This window comes from Caenorhabditis elegans, chromosome X (genome assembly GCF_000002985.6).
Source record: "Caenorhabditis elegans chromosome X".
NCBI lineage: Eukaryota > Metazoa > Nematoda > Chromadorea > Rhabditida > Rhabditidae > Caenorhabditis > Caenorhabditis elegans.
The window spans coordinates 4,329,725-4,347,333 of NC_003284.9; the positions used below are offsets into that span (position 1 = coordinate 4,329,725).

Below are 17,609 nucleotides of genomic sequence, written 5' to 3' on the forward strand. Positions count from 1 at the left end.
GATTATTGCCACGTACAGCAGAACCGTCAGCAGCTCCTCATTTATCGAAAGTTCCACGGATTGACGGACAATAATCATAATTTTTCTTTAGATAGATTTTCAAGCTTGATCTCAAACTTTGTGATTTTAGGGATGGTTTCGATGAATATTATACTGTGTTTCCAAAAAAAATTGTTAGAATTGCTGAATAATTTATTCAAAAGGAAAAACAGTCGACAAAATTCAATTTTATAAAAAATGAGATCCACAGAAAAAATGTGGCAAGAAGAATTGTAAATACATACACACTCGTTGTAATAGGTAGGAGATCAAGACGTGACCGGGAATTGGAGGGGGGGGGGGGGGGGACAAAATTAAACAAAAATTTCGCAATCAGCCTGATCGTTGACCATTGCTTCGAACGTCATTCGCGTTTCATGGATATGGAGAGATGCTGAACTATTTGACATACCGGATCCTCTGCAAACATGTAGTTAACACAATCTGTAAGATGAAGGGAAATACATACCTTCGTTTATCATTACTACTTTGAGATGGAAGAGTGATACCGCCGATTATTTCAGAAGATGATCTACGAATACAATCATCCGAAGATCGCCTGAAATTGAAGCACATTTATTATAAGTTAAACGATTAATTTTTATTTAGAAATTAACATCAGCTAGTTATTATTTTGTAGAAAAGTAACACAACACAGTAACACAGTAAGTAACACAACATAAGTAAAACATTGTGAGTTCTTGAACAACTCAGGTCCTACCTAAACCGGGTGGGGTCTGGATGTGCTAAATCTGCGAATTTTTGATGTTTTTTTTTGTATTCTCCAAATATAGACATTAGCCATCCTTACCTAAAAGTTGTGTTTCCTCCGGCGGAGATTGAAATTCGATTCGGTGAAATTTCGTCAATGACGATTTCTGGTTTTTGCATGGAAATTTTTCTGTTGTTCATTGGTCTGTAAAATATTCGTTTAGTCCAGCGTGCCTTGATAAAGTATTCTTCTAATGTTTCAACATGCTCAAGCATATTTAATATTTAGAAAAATTCAGAAAAATAATCATTCCAATACATAGAGTATAACAGAAAAAAGAAGAGGTTTCATCATATTTCGAAAACAAAGTAATTTCCGTTTCGGTCCCATGCAAGGACTATCACTTGTCTATTATTATGATTATTATCCTTTCAAACACCTTTTGAATATTTTGTTTCTGAACGATTGACCGGAACTTGAAGTGTCAGAACTGAATGTCAAGAATGTGTTCTATTAGAAGAAATGTGTGACCTGTCAAAAAAGTCGTACTTACCCAGCTGAGCTCGTTTTGCGCAGAGGGCTTTTCACGATTTTATGGAAACCGCATCCACATTTTGCAGGACCTCTGTTATGAAACATTTAAAAGCTATGGACGAATAAATGAGGCTCACCTGCTGCTATCTCGTGGCGGTAACATCCACGATTTTTCTCTCTGACGTCGAGAAGATCGACGGAAGCCAAGTAAGCGGCGGAATGAATGACGGAATTTCTGAAAAAAGGAGGTGTTGAATGGATTATACAGTACAGTTTTCAGTATATTTAGTTTGCTAAGCGGGTTTACTATTTCTTGTCAAATTGAGTTAAGCTGGCGCAATGCCTATAGAGGGAATACAGACATGTCAAAATTTTGGAAAACGTTGTCGGTTTTACCTTGTCTCAATTCCATGAATTAATGTTTTATACAACGCAAATTGAACTTGAAAAATTAAAAATATAATCTTTTTCGACTAAACTTTTTTATTATATAGCCAATTATGTATTATAATTATTTCTATAATTACTATCAAATTTGATATAAAAATGCTTACTGGATTGATTGTTGAGTAAATGAAAAAGTTGAGTGACGAATTCAAATACCCCAGTGCGGTAAACCAATGGAACCAAATTTCGAGGTCCGCTGACCAAACGTTGAATATCAATTTGTAAATTTTGATCATGTTCAATGTGAAAAACGGAAGCCAGCAGACGAGAAAAACCACTGCAATGTATTTGGTTTAGTTTTAATGTCAAAGAATAGTTTCAGTTACCCATTACAGTTGCAACCAACTTGGTTGCACGAGTCTCTCGACGAATCGCCATTCCCTGCTTGGATTTCAGTTTTGCTAACAGGTCCAGCGCCCAGTCCTGGAAAATCGGACAGTTGAAGAAAATTCGGTAATTTTATTTTGGTATAGTTCCAATATTTTCCGTTTTTTTCTTGTTTTTTTTTAGATTCCGGATGTTTCAAAGGATATGGAAAATTTTTATGAAAATTTAGCGTTGAGTTACCAAAAGTGGCTGAAACATGCGTATTTTGCAGGTAATTCAAATTTCAATGTCTTTCTTTGAATATTCTACGTATTTTCAATCTGGATATAACAAAAAATATTTAAAATCATACTTGAGCTAATCTAAATTGAACCATGAACATTCTAGAACAACAACAAGTATGAATCTTTTTTAAATTTTTTTAAACAGTTTTGTATTAAAAACGGATTATTTTCAGTCTTTATAGTGTGTTTGTTTTTAAAGCTCAAATTATTACTTTCAGACCGGCCAACTTCTTCCTTGCAATGTAGACGCTTTCTCTTCTCGCATAAAGATACATGTTACTGATCGAACTTCTTGACGGTCGTTCCCAATCAGATATCATCTCGGATAAACGTCTCATCTTTCGCTTTTCAACCTGAAAAAAATTATTCAAAGATCCCTCAAAGAGCTGGTGCAATATAAAGCCATTCTGAAAGCAGTCGAATCATTAAAAAAAGCTAATCATAGCTGCAACTTGTTGCATTTATTTTCAATGCATCCGGCATTCTCACCCTGCATACTAGGCGTGTGATCTTGAGAAAATCTTGCAATAGCTTAGAAAAAGAGTTTCACCTACCGCTGCTTCACCACATGTTTCTCTTTTCAATTTTGAGTTCCTGAAAGCAAAGCTAACGAAGGTACTCATCTATGCAACCTCACGTGCTAGAAATAAATTTGCTACTTGAAGCCGTGGTCAGTCAGCTAATCAGCAAATGTTACATGCGATAAGTACACACGATAGCGAAGAAAAGAAAGTCGAAAAATGGGGGAAATCAATGTTACTATTTCGAGTATACTCTCTAACTCACAAATTCGTCTTTTTCATATGTTGAAGTGATCGGGAGAGAATTGGTTCCGATCTAAATAGGTCGGAGTCGAGATAGTAGTTGGTGAGAAAAGAAAAGAAGCTGAACTAATTGAAAGAGTACTTACCAGCTATAGTTGATTTGAAAGGTTCAGAAGAGAACATGCATTATCTCATAGACTATTTGTGAGTTTTGCGGACAAAGAGTTAGGAACTCGGCAATTTTTACAGCAAAGGGATGTGCGGCATCCGTTTCGACAGTATAGTAATATATAAGTTTTCCAGAAGGTAAATTTGAAAACTATTATATCAGGTAAACAGATTAGGATATTAGCTAGGCTTTTAAATTATAAAAACCAAAACAAAGTGTTGAGATAGTGGATGAAAGTTTGGACCGGTTCCATCTTGAGCAAACGGTTGGTTTTTTGAAGGGTCTGAAGCGCTTGCGGTGTGACCCGGTGGTTGAACGCGCGGTGAGTTGCCATTTTTCGACGAGCCTGGAACTATATCGGTGAATGCAATTTAACGCTCATGAAAAAACGAACTATATGCCGATTTAGGAATTTCTCCACCAATTCTCAAGCTTTCCATTTGACTTCGAAGACTTTGAGCAGTGACATAGTTGTCTGAAATTGTGAGTTCTATTTCACTAGGTAATTTTGTAATTTCTCCCTGTGTCCTGCTTCACGTTACTACTAAATATCGAGCTACAAAGTAGTGCAAATTAGGTGCGTGAGTTTTGCACTTTCCCACGACACATATGATCAAATTACATATTCAAAACTATCATAATACCTTTGTGTTGAACTAACGTAGACTCTCCACCGTCAATCATAGTGGACATTCCCTCGCTTAGCAACGTTGCATCATTTCCGCTGCTTGCTGCCTGAAAAAACAATCAAATTTTCGTTTTCTAATGAAATTTTTTGTCAACCATTGGTGCTTGTCCTAGTATAGCTTTTTCTTGAGCATCCTGGATCATCAACTGCATAATATCGCAACCTGGTGCATTTTTGATGAATGTGTGCTGAAAAATATCTATGAAGTGAGCAATGTTCACAAACTGTGTATCATTTGTTTTTCAGCAGTATTAGTAATACTATGACAGAAAACAACAAAAAAGTGTATAAAAATAGTAGAAAATTCTATGTAAAAAGTTAAAAAATTACTCCGAAGGGGTTGTCAAATTATAAGAAATCTTCTATTTTCGGTTGAGAGTAGTTGTAGGAAATATGAAAATTTGGCCCCGTCTATATCTTGGCAGTTTTTAAATGAGTTGCCACGTAGTGGCAGCAAGTGGGAAAGAACGCTCCTCGGCATTTAAAGGCAACTTCCTGCCAACTTTTGGCAACTTTCTGCCAAACTTTTGCACATTCCTGCCAACATTTAGATGTTTTTTCCCACTTACTGCCACTACGTGGCAACTTCCTGCCAACAACTCGGCAACTTCCTGCCAGCAATTTGGCAACTTATTTTAGTGGCACTAAATAAGTTGTCAAAGTGTGGCAGGAAGTTGCCTCTGAATACCGAGTAGAGAATTATGTTGAGTTCTAGCGTTTTTTGGATTGTTTGTTTTTATAGATTTCAAGCTTTTATCGACATCATTTTGTAGTCAAACGTGAAAGTTTATCGCTTTTCTCGCATTTTTTGCTGACATGGACATATTTTCAGCCGATTAGAACACAAGTTTAGCTGACTACCGACTAGAAACTTTAAAAAATAGAAAAAAGAAATACTACATGATTGAAAATTAATTTCTAGTCCCTGCGACAAAAAAAAGTTGTCGAAATTTTGAATTTTAGGTGGATGTACCTTTTTTCACAGTTTTAACAAATATAACGAATATTTGAGAATTTCAATATTTTTTGGATAAATCTTATTGGGAAATTTCTTTTTTTTTAAGCCATACGTACCTCACACAATCGGAGTGCCGTTTTTCTTTCTTCTGGCTTTTTAATTAAACAGCTTCTTATGAAATCATTGAACTCGGACGACCATTCTTCAGGTTTTTTAAACGTAGGTGGTGGTTTAGTTGGAATCATGAAGATTGCTCGCATCGGATGAATATCTGAATAAGGAGGCCGTCCCTCTGCCATTTCGATAGCTGTTATTCCCAGTGACCATATATCAGCTTTTGTGTCATATCCGATTTCTTCGATAACTTCAGGGGCCATCCAGAATGGCGTTCCAATGACTGTATTTCTTTTTGCCATTGTATCAGTCAACTGTCCAGCGACACCGAAATCCGCAAGCTTTGCAATTCCATCGGTATTGAGTAGAATGTTTCCAGCCTGAAAATACAGTTTTTTTTTCAAAAAAAAACAGTTTCTAACCTTTATATCTCTATGAATCTTCTTCAAGTCATGCAAATATTGCAATCCCTTGAGAGTATCGCGCAAAACTGCACTGATTTCTTGTTCGGATAACGGTTTCCGCCTGGCACGCATTATATCGGAGATCGACCCAGCTCCACAGTATTCCATCACAATCTTTAAATTAGTTTTTTTGTTAGTCCAGTTTTCTTCTTGATTTTCGACTAGGGGTAGGGAATAAAATCTTTGAATTTCAATTGGCATGCATTTGAATGAATACTTTTGAATGTTATTTCCACTTTAAGCTACATTTTTTTCTGTGGAAAAATCAGAACTTTACTGTTTTTAACTCTAATTCACAAAACGAATATAATTTTTGTTCAATTTCTTTTATTTAGTCCCACTTGGGCACAGCATTAAAATCTTAAAATTTATCTAAACAATCTCACCCATAGATCCGAATGTTTGAAATACGATCCATAGTATTTGACAACATATTTACTTTTACATTGTTGCATTATACTGATTTCCTTGATAATTTCTTGAAGATCAGTATCCACTGGCACTTTTTTGATGGCTAACACATGACCTGACTCTCTGTGAATTGCCTTATGTACGCTTCCATATGATCTGAAAATTTGGAATTTTTCAATCCGATAGAATTGAAATAACAAACCCTTCGCCCAGCTTTCCAACAATGTCGAAAACTTCTTCTGGTGGTTTGTTAAGCGCCGACGAATCCAATTTAAATCCATCGCTAAAACAAAAGAGAATGTTTATTTTGGAAGAGTAACTCTTTTTTTTTGTTTTGTGTCTGACAAACCTTGAGCCCTCTTCCGAATTCCGCCGCGAGCTGTCTGTAGACGGTGGCATCGGGAGGACGCTGAAATTAATGAAATTAACTTTGCTGAAATTTAAAAGTGGAGTAACGTCAGTGCTGAAATTGCTCAAAAACATGCATGCGGCACCACAATAATCAAATATTTTAGCAAAAAGTTTCTGAAAGATGTTCTAAATTTTATCTGATTTTTTTTTGAAAATTGAAAATAAACTCAGTTTTTGCCAATTGTTGGACTTTTTGAAAGTCGTCCTTTCAAAAACTGTTCAGCATTTTTATTTGTTTAATATTTAGTCATTTTGACACCATAAGAGTAGTTTTAAACAATTTTCCAACTTGCGCTACTCCACCTTTAACTGTGTACAAGTTGAAGGATTTATAAAAAAGTGTTGTAAGATCTTGTGTGAGTATAGGAATGAACACCCAATGAGATATAAGTAAGATGAAGAGCAGATGTTGTCCGTCCGACCGACGAGAACTATGGGGCAAGAAAATCGAAGAAAGAAGAAGAAAGAAGAAGAAGAAGATAAAACCTATCCTTGAGGACACATTAGTCGCATGTTTCTCTGCGTTCTCTTGGTTGCACATGCACTCTGCTTGTTCAATTAGAACGTCAACAGTGCATGTATGGTCATATTCTGAAGGGAGGCGAGAAGAGTGAGAAGAGAAAGACAGGCGAATCGATTTGGACGTCGTTTTGAAAGCGAAAAGACGTCTGCGGGGTTCCACCCATGTGGCCCCGATGGCCCGAAGAATGAATAATTGACTACGGCAATTGTCTTTTGGAAAAAAAAGTAATCCGACAAAGTCCAACGTTTTTAGATTAAGATTTCATTGGTAAAATGGTTGAAAAAGCCGAGAAAAACTAATTAATAAATTTTATAATTTATGAAATCTTTGAGATAGACCTGAGCATATTTTAAAACAATACAAATTTAGAAGAACCTTATTTTTCATGAAAGAGATTGAAGTATCATGATTTTCAATTCTATTTCGCAATGTTAGCATTTCATTTAAGATTGAAATATCCTTTTTGAAAGTGTGAGAATTAAATATTCCCATTGAAACTATCAAACTATCAAAGACCAGAGAACAACTCAAAAACAGTACTCTATTTCAGATAAGTTGTACCGTGATAAAAAAAAAGAAGTTAATATAACCGACCGCAGGCGCTACATTCGACGAGCATTCGTAATGCCCTCGGCTCACTCTACGTTATTTGAGCAGTGTGTGGTCGAGGCGAAAGGGGGAAAAGGACGGGAAAGAGTGCGAAGTGTGTACTGCGCTCGTTTCATAAGACTTGACCCTTCACACGTCAGGATGTTTGAATGCGGAATATCGTATTGCTAACTGTGTCCTTCCTGGTGCTGTTTTGCGGTACTGTTTTATTATGAGAGTTGTTGGGTAGTCATCACCTGATTCACGTATGTTTACTATCTTTACTTGTCAGTAGACTTTATTTGTTATGGTGCATAGTAGTTGATTGCTTTTTGTCAGTTTGGACAATTATTCTAGTTGATTTTATAAAGCATGTTTCATCCATTTTTTCAAGCAAAGAGATGTCATAAATTCAAAAACAATTTCCAAGTTATTCTTTAATTTCAATCTATTTAACTTTAAAGAACTGTTAATTGATTTTTCAAAAATATATACACCCATAATATGAAAAAGTATTTTCAACTATCAATAAACACCGAGAAAAGCGGAATATCAAAATTTTTATGAATTAGGGGTGGGAGGCAATTGTTAAAATGCGGAAAATATTGAATTGCTGATGAATTCAAGATTCGGCGATTCCCGAAAATACCGAATATTTTCAAACTCGGCAATCTGGAATAGCAGACATTTAGTAGGGAAACGTTGTATGTCTTCCCAAAAATATTTATTACAATGAACTATTGTTTGTTTGTTTGTTTTTGAATTTTATTTGTTCAAAATTATCGATTGTCAAATTGCCAAAAAATTTTGATATTCCGCTTTTCTCGGTGTTTATTGATAGTTGAAAATACTTTTTCATATTATGGGTGTATATATTTTTGAAAAATCAATTAACAGTTCTTTAAAGTTAAATAGATTGAAATTAAAGAATAACTTGGAAATTGTTTTTGAATTTATGACATCTCTTTGCTTGAAAAAATGGATGAAACATGCTTTATAAAATCAACTAGAATAATTGTCCAAACTGACAAAAAGCAATCAACTACTATGCACCATAACAAATAAAGTCTACTGACAAGTAAAGATAGTAAACATACGTGAATCAGGTGATGACTACCCAACAACTCTCATAATAAAACAGTACCGCAAAACAGCACCAGGAAGGACACAGTTAGCAATACGATATTCCGCATTCAAACATCCTGACGTGTGAAGGGTCAAGTCTTATGAAACGAGCGCAGTACACACTTCGCACTCTTTCCCGTCCTTTTCCCCCTTTCGCCTCGACCACACACTGCTCAAATAACGTAGAGTGAGCCGAGGGCATTACGAATGCTCGTCGAATGTAGCGCCTGCGGTCGGTTATATTAACTTCTTTTTTTTTATCACGGTACAACTTATCTGAAATAGAGTACTGTTTTTGAGTTGTTCTCTGGTCTTTGATAGTTTGATAGTTTCAATGGGAATATTTAATTCTCACACTTTCAAAAAGGATATTTCAATCTTAAATGAAATGCTAACATTGCGAAATAGAATTGAAAATCATGATACTTCAATCTCTTTCATGAAAAATAAGGTTCTTCTAAATTTGTATTGTTTTAAAATATGCTCAGGTCTATCTCAAAGATTTCATAAATTATAAAATTTATTAATTAGTTTTTCTCGGCTTTTTCAACCATTTTACCAATGAAATCTTAATCTAAAAACGTTGGACTTTGTCGGATTACTTTTTTTTCCAAAAGACAATTGCCGTAGTCAATTATTCATTCTTCGGGCCATCGGGGCCACATGGGTGGAACCCCGCAGACGTCTTTTCGCTTTCAAAACGACGTCCAAATCGATTCGCCTGTCTTTCTCTTCTCACTCTTCTCGCCTCCCTTCAGAATATGACCATACATGCACTGTTGACGTTCTAATTGAACAAGCAGAGTGCATGTGCAACCAAGAGAACGCAGAGAAACATGCGACTAATGTGTCCTCAAGGATAGGTTTTATCTTCTTCTTCTTCTTTCTTCTTCTTTCTTCGATTTTCTTGCCCCATAGTTCTCGTCGGTCGGACGGACAACATCTGCTCTTCATCTTACTTATATCTCATTGGGTGTTCATTCCTATACTCACACAAGATCTTACAACACTTTTTTATAAATCCTTCAACTTGTACACAGTTAAAGGTGGAGTAGCGCAAGTTGGAAAATTGTTTAAAACTACTCTTATGGTGTCAAAATGACTAAATATTAAACAAATAAAAATGCTGAACAGTTTTTGAAAGGACGACTTTCAAAAAGTCCAACAATTGGCAAAAACTGAGTTTATTTTCAATTTTCAAAAAAAAATCAGATAAAATTTAGAACATCTTTCAGAAACTTTTTGCTAAAATATTTGATTATTGTGGTGCCGCATGCATGTTTTTGAGCAATTTCAGCACTGACGTTACTCCACTTTTAAATTTCAGCAAAGTTAATTTCATTAATTTCAGCGTCCTCCCGATGCCACCGTCTACAGACAGCTCGCGGCGGAATTCGGAAGAGGGCTCAAGGTTTGTCAGACACAAAACAAAAAAAAAGAGTTACTCTTCCAAAATAAACATTCTCTTTTGTTTTAGCGATGGATTTAAATTGGATTCGTCGGCGCTTAACAAACCACCAGAAGAAGTTTTCGACATTGTTGGAAAGCTGGGCGAAGGGTTTGTTATTTCAATTCTATCGGATTGAAAAATTCCAAATTTTCAGATCATATGGAAGCGTACATAAGGCAATTCACAGAGAGTCAGGTCATGTGTTAGCCATCAAAAAAGTGCCAGTGGATACTGATCTTCAAGAAATTATCAAGGAAATCAGTATAATGCAACAATGTAAAAGTAAATATGTTGTCAAATACTATGGATCGTATTTCAAACATTCGGATCTATGGGTGAGATTGTTTAGATAAATTTTAAGATTTTAATGCTGTGCCCAAGTGGGACTAAATAAAAGAAATTGAACAAAAATTATATTCGTTTTGTGAATTAGAGTTAAAAACAGTAAAGTTCTGATTTTTCCACAGAAAAAAATGTAGCTTAAAGTGGAAATAACATTCAAAAGTATTCATTCAAATGCATGCCAATTGAAATTCAAAGATTTTATTCCCTACCCCTAGTCGAAAATCAAGAAGAAAACTGGACTAACAAAAAAACTAATTTAAAGATTGTGATGGAATACTGTGGAGCTGGGTCGATCTCCGATATAATGCGTGCCAGGCGGAAACCGTTATCCGAACAAGAAATCAGTGCAGTTTTGCGCGATACTCTCAAGGGATTGCAATATTTGCATGACTTGAAGAAGATTCATAGAGATATAAAGGTTAGAAACTGTTTTTTTTTGAAAAAAAAACTGTATTTTCAGGCTGGAAACATTCTACTCAATACCGATGGAATTGCAAAGCTTGCGGATTTCGGTGTCGCTGGACAGTTGACTGATACAATGGCAAAAAGAAATACAGTCATTGGAACGCCATTCTGGATGGCCCCTGAAGTTATCGAAGAAATCGGATATGACACAAAAGCTGATATATGGTCACTGGGAATAACAGCTATCGAAATGGCAGAGGGACGGCCTCCTTATTCAGATATTCATCCGATGCGAGCAATCTTCATGATTCCAACTAAACCACCACCTACGTTTAAAAAACCTGAAGAATGGTCGTCCGAGTTCAATGATTTCATAAGAAGCTGTTTAATTAAAAAGCCAGAAGAAAGAAAAACGGCACTCCGATTGTGTGAGGTACGTATGGCTTAAAAAAAAAGAAATTTCCCAATAAGATTTATCCAAAAAATATTGAAATTCTCAAATATTCGTTATATTTGTTAAAACTGTGAAAAAAGGTACATCCACCTAAAATTCAAAATTTCGACAACTTTTTTTTGTCGCAGGGACTAGAAATTAATTTTCAATCATGTAGTATTTCTTTTTTCTATTTTTTAAAGTTTCTAGTCGGTAGTCAGCTAAACTTGTGTTCTAATCGGCTGAAAATATGTCCATGTCAGCAAAAAATGCGAGAAAAGCGATAAACTTTCACGTTTGACTACAAAATGATGTCGATAAAAGCTTGAAATCTATAAAAACAAACAATCCAAAAAACGCTAGAACTCAACATAATTCTCTACTCGGTATTCAGAGGCAACTTCCTGCCACACTTTGACAACTTATTTAGTGCCACTAAAATAAGTTGCCAAATTGCTGGCAGGAAGTTGCCGAGTTGTTGGCAGGAAGTTGCCACGTAGTGGCAGTAAGTGGGAAAAAACATCTAAATGTTGGCAGGAATGTGCAAAAGTTTGGCAGAAAGTTGCCAAAAGTTGGCAGGAAGTTGCCTTTAAATGCCGAGGAGCGTTCTTTCCCACTTGCTGCCACTACGTGGCAACTCATTTAAAAACTGCCAAGATATAGACGGGGCCAAATTTTCATATTTCCTACAACTACTCTCAACCGAAAATAGAAGATTTCTTATAATTTGACAACCCCTTCGGAGTAATTTTTTAACTTTTTACATAGAATTTTCTACTATTTTTATACACTTTTTTGTTGTTTTCTGTCATAGTATTACTAATACTGCTGAAAAACAAATGATACACAGTTTGTGAACATTGCTCACTTCATAGATATTTTTCAGCACACATTCATCAAAAATGCACCAGGTTGCGATATTATGCAGTTGATGATCCAGGATGCTCAAGAAAAAGCTATACTAGGACAAGCACCAATGGTTGACAAAAAATTTCATTAGAAAACGAAAATTTGATTGTTTTTTCAGGCAGCAAGCAGCGGAAATGATGCAACGTTGCTAAGCGAGGGAATGTCCACTATGATTGACGGTGGAGAGTCTACGTTAGTTCAACACAAAGGTATTATGATAGTTTTGAATATGTAATTTGATCATATGTGTCGTGGGAAAGTGCAAAACTCACGCACCTAATTTGCACTACTTTGTAGCTCGATATTTAGTAGTAACGTGAAGCAGGACACAGGGAGAAATTACAAAATTACCTAGTGAAATAGAACTCACAATTTCAGACAACTATGTCACTGCTCAAAGTCTTCGAAGTCAAATGGAAAGCTTGAGAATTGGTGGAGAAATTCCTAAATCGGCATATAGTTCGTTTTTTCATGAGCGTTAAATTGCATTCACCGATATAGTTCCAGGCTCGTCGAAAAATGGCAACTCACCGCGCGTTCAACCACCGGGTCACACCGCAAGCGCTTCAGACCCTTCAAAAAACCAACCGTTTGCTCAAGATGGAACCGGTCCAAACTTTCAATTGGGCACCAGCGAGAGCAGTTACAAAGATGCTAGTTATAATATGAGTTAGTTATTTGAAAGAAAACCAATTATAAAATGATGATCTATGAGAAAAAAAAGCTAGCATAAAAAACGTTATTCAGCTCGAATGACTTTGACAAAAAAATGAAAAATTATTCAGGCATTTTCACAAACCTAAAATTTTATTAAAATTGAAATGTCATACCCCTTATTCTAGCCATGCATGAAATGTTAGCTGATTAAGATTTTGCCTGTAAATTCTAAAAAATGAAAAATGTCACTACTAATGTTTTGTGGAAAATTTGTATTGCATAAGTTTTGAAACTTAGAAAGACATATTTTGAAATCTTGAATTGAATCACAGTTAAAAAACACCTACTCTTTCAGTGAACACGGAAGCCGAATACGAAAATAGATTTCAACGGGCAGTGGTCGATGGAGATTTCGAATTTGTAAGTGTATTTCGTAATTTTTCTAATAACGAAATAGCTGCATTTAGTTACGAAACATCACGCTAGACGAACTGATTCGAAGGAAAGAAAGTTTGGATTCGGAGATGGAAGAAGAAATACGAGAGTTGCAGAGAAGGTAAAATCTTTTTTTTTTAATTGGTTGAATTTGAGGAAATTTAATTCAAACACCTCAAAAAGCCGGAAATTGAGATTTTTAACAAAAAATCCTAAGCGAATTTTCTAGCTGGATTTTTTGTGAGTTTACTGATTTAAACATCTAAAGGACAGTTTTATGAATCGCGAACTACTGCTATTTATAATTTTTAAGAAATAGTGATGCTGAAATTTTGCTCAGAATTTTTTTCTTTGATGCTTAAAATTCCATTCTCAAATTTAGGATATTTGAAGCTTTTGGCATCGAATGTTTTCAAAATGAGCCAACTTTTCTCTTTTTTTCTTACATTTTGGAGTCAAGAAAATTGATATTAAAATCCGCAACAGTGGCAATTCACGATTAAAGTCAAATACTAAAAAAAGAACAAAATTTCAGATACAAAACAAAAAGGCAACCAATACTGGATGTTATAGAAATCAAAAAACGACTTCAATGACGGCTTCGATACATGCTTGTTTAATAATAATTTTTTTGTCAATCTGCAAATATATGAAACCTATTAATTAACTAGATTGTATTTTAAATGTCATATTTATTCTAAATTTTGTTAGATCAGAAGCAAGAGCAAACTGAACTTGTTGTGTTTTGCTTAGCTTTTTCATGCTAAAATAAATCTGGTCAATTTTAATTTTTTTGGGAAGGTTTGTTCTGAAGGCGGATATTTTATCAGTGACTAACAAGGAACAATGGGAGTGACGGATATAATTTTTCGAATAACGGAAATAGATAAAATTTCACTTACAATTGAAAAAGCTGCAATGAGTCAGAGCGATAGATGGTTGATCTCGATGAGTCTAGTTTTTCTTATTTGTTTGCCTACCGCGGAGTTCACGTAGCGACCAATTAATATTTTTAGGTAAATTTTGCATGGCATCCTAGTAGAAACAAAAAACCACATTCTGAGTGCTTTTTGCATTACGACTGCCGTTTTGAATCGTAAGATTTATGGCTTATGACGGACGTCCTTTTAGCTTTAGTCTGTTATAATTGTCATATTGGGTCTCTGCTGCCGTTGGGAAGCAGATATATTTCGTCAACTACTAGCCGAGAGGGCGTTTGCTTTTTTTTTTTCAAGAAGAGGCAAATATACACTTCGAGGCGAATGTTTCTCAACTGTCAGGTAATATTTGCGAAACCGAAATATATTTAAGGAGTGAAGGAAGCGAAGATTGCCATCGAACAAAAGTTCATCCGCTATCAGCTTATCAACAATGTTCGCACTTATTCTTTCTTTGTGTCTTTTTCAAGGTAAACTATTCTTTCAGAATTATAGTATTTTCTGAAAAATGTTTCCAATTTCTGAAACAGTTTTTTTTTGATTGTTATAAAATATTTTTAGGAACACTTTCATATGTAATTGGAGGCGGTGTACAAGCAAATCCAAGCGGATGCAACGTATGTGGTGATAGCCCTCAGTGGAGTGGATGGACAGAATGGTCTTCCTGTTCTGCCGCTTTTGGAAGTAGGTCTTCTATTTTTTGAATTTTTGCTATAGCAGTTTTGCGAAAACCTGACACATCAATTTAAAGAAACATTCAGTTTTACTGGTCCCGCCACAATTTCAGTGATCTTTATGAAATGTAAAATTCTACAGTGCACAGAGATTCTTGGATTTGAAATAGAATTTCCAACACCTGGAGTCACATTTCCGCTATATGTACATCTTCATAATAATAATTTCAATTTCAGCGCCAGTCCAAACTCGCACTAGACTTTGTCCATCCGGCAACTGCCAAGGAGGTTCTACAACAGAATCAAAACCATGCGTCCTTTATGATCCACAACCAACTCAACCACAATGGGGAGCTTGGGGAGGTTGGAGTAGTTGCAGGTTAGCAATATTTTGCTTTAATCTGTTTATTATTGTTTTGTTTTCTTTATTGCCAAACTGATAAGCCTAACTTTTCTTTTTGCAGTGCCACCTGCGGCGGTGGTACGATGACGAGAAGTCGTGTTTGCAATAACGGATGCTCAACCTGCCAATGTGTCGGAGCTGCTGCCGAGTCGCAAGCTTGCAATGCTCAACCGTGCTGCACCTGGACTGCTGTGAGAACAAATTGAGTTCAACTTCTCACTTAATAACTTTTGTTTCAGTGGTCTTCCTGGTCGGCGTGCTCAGTAACCTGCGGATCTGGAGGATCAATCACCAGATCTAGGCAATGTAGCTGTGGATCGGGAGTAAGTTTAAAATTTATAAAGCTAAACGTTTTTATTCAATATAACATTTATAACTGTTTGTTTCAGTGTACTGGAGGCTCCGTTGAACAAGAGCCATGCCCTCAACAAGCTGCTTGCCCGTGCACAACATGCAATCAACCACCACCACCATGCAATACTTGTAATACCCAACCGGTTGTCATTGTGACTCCAGCTCCATGCACAACTTGTTACCAACCACCAGCGTGCTCAACCTGCGGGCATGCACAACCTTTCTATGATCCATACGGAAATGGAAGAAAGAAGAGAATGATTACAGTATCTGGAAATTCGACAAGTGCTTAACTGTATTGAAACTTGTGTACATTTATGCAATATTTTGCACATTCCGAAGCAATATAAATAAAGTATTGAGCAATTATTATTTCTATCCACTACAGCAGAATCACAGAACCACTAAAAAAACAAAAAAACTAAACAATCTCAATTATCAAATTAAATATCAGCAGACGCTTCAGTGAATGCTGCCTTAAGTGCAGGTCACTACGGATCTGGGAGTCAGGTACAACGTTCTTGATGGTGCTCCGTCCGAGCAGGGGACTTTGGTCAATAATCGCATTGCTCCTATTGAGGGTTATTTTTTGTCATTTTTGTTAGCTTAATTATTTTGTTTGGAAATCATGCCTCTCAACAGTTAGTACATTTGATAAGATCAAATCTGTGGAATGGTCTGCATTTTTAATGTGTTTCTGTTTTTGTGCTTGTCGACTCTTGAATAAAAAATGTCCGTTTATTTTGATTTATTTGATACAAAATTCTCATGGCTTATTTGAATAGTTAAAGAACGGGCCAAAAAAATTTCAGCAGAACAATTTTGTATAACAACTTCAAATAAACTCGAAAAAATTGGGAAGTGTAAGAAGTAGGCTGCCAGACAGGTTGGGTATGGAATTACAAGCACACCACAAAGTGAGGAAATGAATTAGAGCTCTCAATCAAAATTTGTATAACTTCAAATAAAATTGGTTGAATTTCTTCTAATGTACATATAGTTTTGGTTTCATCACCTGCATTGTGAAATCGTTTTTAAAAGTTTAGCACTGTTGGCAAAACATAAGCGATTCATATAATTTTAATTGGAAAAATAATGATAAATTCCGAAAGAGTGATAAATATCGAGAGCGTGCTCTAAAAATTGTTCAGACTATTTTTAATAAATGTATATTTAGGTCTTGACACTTTTAGAGGAAGCAAGTGGTAAATAATGTTTCAGTCTTTCCCGTAACTGATTCTGATCTATGGTAAAATTTTTTGAATAAATAAAATTATTTTTAAAAATTGTTTAATATTTCTTTTTCTTTGATTTTGCAAAAAATTAATGTTCAAAGTGGTGAATAACAATTGAATTTTTGCGCAAACGCAAATTGATTGTTTTTTCTAAACTCTAAAAATGGACAAGTAGTTAATTCTTCAACTGGTCGTCTTAGGAATTCTTATGAATTATGAAGGCGCTTATGAATGTCTGAAACTTTGACTCGGCAATTCGCCGCAAATTATTCACCAAAATTATTGTTAGCAACTTTAGAATTGTCAATTGCAAAAGTTGGTAAAAATTTGGTAGAAACGTTGCTAAAGTTGGGTAAAATAAACATAACAAATCAAAAACTTGCACGAAAAATTTCTAAAGTTGGCTAAACTGGGTTAAGAATTTACAAAAGTTGAGGGAGAAATTAATAAAGATAGCTTAAAGGTTGCGAGACAATAAAGTAGGTTGAAAAGTTGTTAATGTTGGCGGATAAACGGCGAAATGTTGAAAATGGCGTTTAAAATGCTATATTTGGTGTATAAGTTGCAAATAATTTTCTGAAACTTCATCGAAAAACAAAAGATATTTTAAATGCACCAGAGAAACACAAAGAAAATCAACAAATTCAGACGGAACACACTGAAATGTCGAAACTCAACTTTTGTACCGGACCTCGAAAGAATAACGCAGCCATGTTTTTTTATATATAAATATTATTACCGGGCATTGTGGTACAATTTCTATGTTTGAAACTAAAGTATGGCAAGTGTGAAATCTTTGAAACCATTTCAACA

At 35.4% G+C, this 17,609-nt stretch overlaps 4 protein-coding genes and 9 non-coding genes across 16 annotated transcripts; 6 read left to right on the plus strand and 7 right to left on the minus strand.

Moving 5' to 3' along the window:
* Positions 1–351: 351 nt before the first annotated feature.
* Positions 352–2,681, minus strand: C24A8.6 (G-protein coupled receptors family 1 profile domain-containing protein; the record flags this gene model as incomplete). Of its 3 annotated transcripts, none has more annotated exons than NR_155251.1 (9): positions 352–459; positions 509–598; positions 761–791; positions 851–955; positions 1,305–1,376; positions 1,423–1,520; positions 1,840–2,009; positions 2,059–2,155; positions 2,556–2,681. NR_155251.1 is itself a non-coding variant. In NM_001361797.3 (9 exons), 9 exons carry the CDS (start codon positions 2,679–2,681, stop codon positions 354–356), a joined length of 915 nt encoding a protein of 304 aa, NP_001348795.1. The 3 variants fall into 3 exon arrangements, 2 of the variants coding, with proteins under 2 accessions (NP_001348795.1, NP_001379715.1); NM_001361797.3 differs by lacking the exon at positions 761–791 and adding an exon at positions 1,191–1,241 and having other exon boundaries at positions 354–459; NM_001392760.1 differs by lacking the exon at positions 761–791 and having other exon boundaries at positions 354–459.
* C24A8.13 lies at positions 1,313–1,460 on the plus strand. The gene has a single exon (NR_070859.1). It is a non-coding gene; the product is annotated as an Unclassified non-coding RNA C24A8.13 (non-coding RNA).
* A 651-nt stretch (positions 2,682–3,332) lies between the features above and the next one.
* Positions 3,333–6,326, minus strand: cst-2 (Serine/threonine-protein kinase cst-1). Its single transcript, NM_001383560.2, has 9 exons — positions 6,261–6,326; positions 6,114–6,194; positions 5,887–6,067; positions 5,459–5,614; positions 5,039–5,416; positions 4,060–4,152; positions 3,921–4,011; positions 3,671–3,751; positions 3,333–3,622 (listed from the first exon to the last, which is right to left on the minus strand). Exons 1-9 carry the CDS (start codon positions 6,308–6,310, stop codon positions 3,468–3,470), a joined length of 1,266 nt encoding a protein of 421 aa, NP_001370484.1. The 5' UTR covers positions 6,311–6,326; the 3' UTR covers positions 3,333–3,467.
* A 490-nt stretch (positions 6,327–6,816) lies between these two features.
* Positions 6,817–6,959, minus strand: F14H12.10. Its single transcript, NR_070860.1, has one exon. It is a non-coding gene; the product is annotated as an Unclassified non-coding RNA F14H12.10 (non-coding RNA).
* Positions 6,960–7,387: 428 nt separating this feature from the next.
* Positions 7,388–7,589, minus strand: F14H12.11. Its single transcript, NR_070861.1, has one exon. It is a non-coding gene; the product is annotated as an Unclassified non-coding RNA F14H12.11 (non-coding RNA).
* On the plus strand, positions 7,439–7,589 carry F14H12.12. The gene has a single exon (NR_070862.1). It is a non-coding gene; the product is annotated as an Unclassified non-coding RNA F14H12.12 (non-coding RNA).
* Positions 7,590–8,640: 1,051 nt separating this feature from the next.
* F14H12.13 lies at positions 8,641–8,791 on the minus strand. The gene has a single exon (NR_070864.1). It is a non-coding gene; the product is annotated as an Unclassified non-coding RNA F14H12.13 (non-coding RNA).
* F14H12.14 lies at positions 8,641–8,842 on the plus strand. Its single transcript, NR_070863.1, has one exon. It is a non-coding gene; the product is annotated as an Unclassified non-coding RNA F14H12.14 (non-coding RNA).
* Positions 8,843–9,270: 428 nt separating this feature from the next.
* Positions 9,271–9,413, plus strand: F14H12.15. Its single transcript, NR_070865.1, has one exon. It is a non-coding gene; the product is annotated as an Unclassified non-coding RNA F14H12.15 (non-coding RNA).
* Positions 9,365–9,510, minus strand: F14H12.16. The gene has a single exon (NR_070866.1). It is a non-coding gene; the product is annotated as an Unclassified non-coding RNA F14H12.16 (non-coding RNA).
* Positions 9,511–9,907: 397 nt separating this feature from the next.
* On the plus strand, positions 9,908–13,982 carry cst-1 (Serine/threonine-protein kinase cst-1 37kDa subunit). 2 transcript variants are annotated; one of them, NM_001029404.7, is made up of 12 exons: positions 9,908–9,969; positions 10,036–10,116; positions 10,163–10,343; positions 10,616–10,771; positions 10,814–11,191; positions 12,078–12,170; positions 12,219–12,309; positions 12,479–12,559; positions 12,602–12,769; positions 13,113–13,177; positions 13,225–13,313; positions 13,728–13,982. In NM_001029404.7, the coding sequence occupies exons 1-12, from the start codon at positions 9,920–9,922 to the stop codon at positions 13,786–13,788; spliced, it is 1,494 nt and encodes a 497-aa protein (NP_001024575.2). In that variant the 5' UTR covers positions 9,908–9,919; the 3' UTR covers positions 13,789–13,982. The 2 variants fall into 2 exon arrangements, with proteins under 2 accessions (NP_001024575.2, NP_508743.4); NM_076342.6 differs by having other exon boundaries at positions 9,910–9,969; positions 12,608–12,769; positions 13,728–13,978.
* A 250-nt stretch (positions 13,983–14,232) lies between these two features.
* F14H12.9 lies at positions 14,233–14,520 on the minus strand. Its single transcript, NR_070867.1, has one exon. It is a non-coding gene; the product is annotated as an Unclassified non-coding RNA F14H12.9 (non-coding RNA).
* On the plus strand, positions 14,491–15,930 carry F14H12.3 (Thrombospondin type 1 domain protein). The gene is made up of 6 exons (NM_076344.5): positions 14,491–14,600; positions 14,692–14,814; positions 15,042–15,183; positions 15,269–15,398; positions 15,447–15,530; positions 15,597–15,930. Exons 1-6 carry the CDS (start codon positions 14,564–14,566, stop codon positions 15,852–15,854), a joined length of 774 nt encoding a protein of 257 aa, NP_508745.1. The 5' UTR covers positions 14,491–14,563; the 3' UTR covers positions 15,855–15,930.
* The last annotated feature ends 1,679 nt before the right edge of the window (positions 15,931–17,609 follow it).

Coding starts and splice junctions, on each gene's coding strand:
- F14H12.3 (NM_076344.5), top strand. CDS start 14,564: ATGTTCGCACTTATTCTTTCTTTGTGTCTTTTTCAAG. Junction 15,184..15,268: donor GGAGGTTGGAGTAGTTGCAG/GTTAGCAATATT, acceptor TTCTTTTTGCAG/TGCCACCTGCGGCGGTGGTA. Junction 15,399..15,446: donor CGTGCTGCACCTGGACTGCT/GTGAGAACAAAT, acceptor CTTTTGTTTCAG/TGGTCTTCCTGGTCGGCGTG.
- cst-1 (NM_001029404.7), top strand. CDS start 9,920: ATGCCACCGTCTACAGACAGCTCGCGGCGGAATTCGGAAGAGGGCTCA. Junction 9,970..10,035: donor AATTCGGAAGAGGGCTCAAG/GTTTGTCAGACA, acceptor CTTTTGTTTTAG/CGATGGATTTAAATTGGATT. Junction 13,314..13,727: donor ATACGAGAGTTGCAGAGAAG/GTAAAATCTTTT, acceptor ACAAAATTTCAG/ATACAAAACAAAAAGGCAAC.
- cst-2 (NM_001383560.2), bottom strand. CDS start 6,310: ATGCCACCGTCTACAGACAGCTCGCGGCGGAATTCGGAAGAGGGCTCA. Junction 4,153..5,038: donor CGGCACTCCGATTGTGTGAG/GTACGTATGGCT, acceptor GATATTTTTCAG/CACACATTCATCAAAAATGC. Junction 3,752..3,920: donor TACGTTAGTTCAACACAAAG/GTATTATGATAG, acceptor TCACAATTTCAG/ACAACTATGTCACTGCTCAA.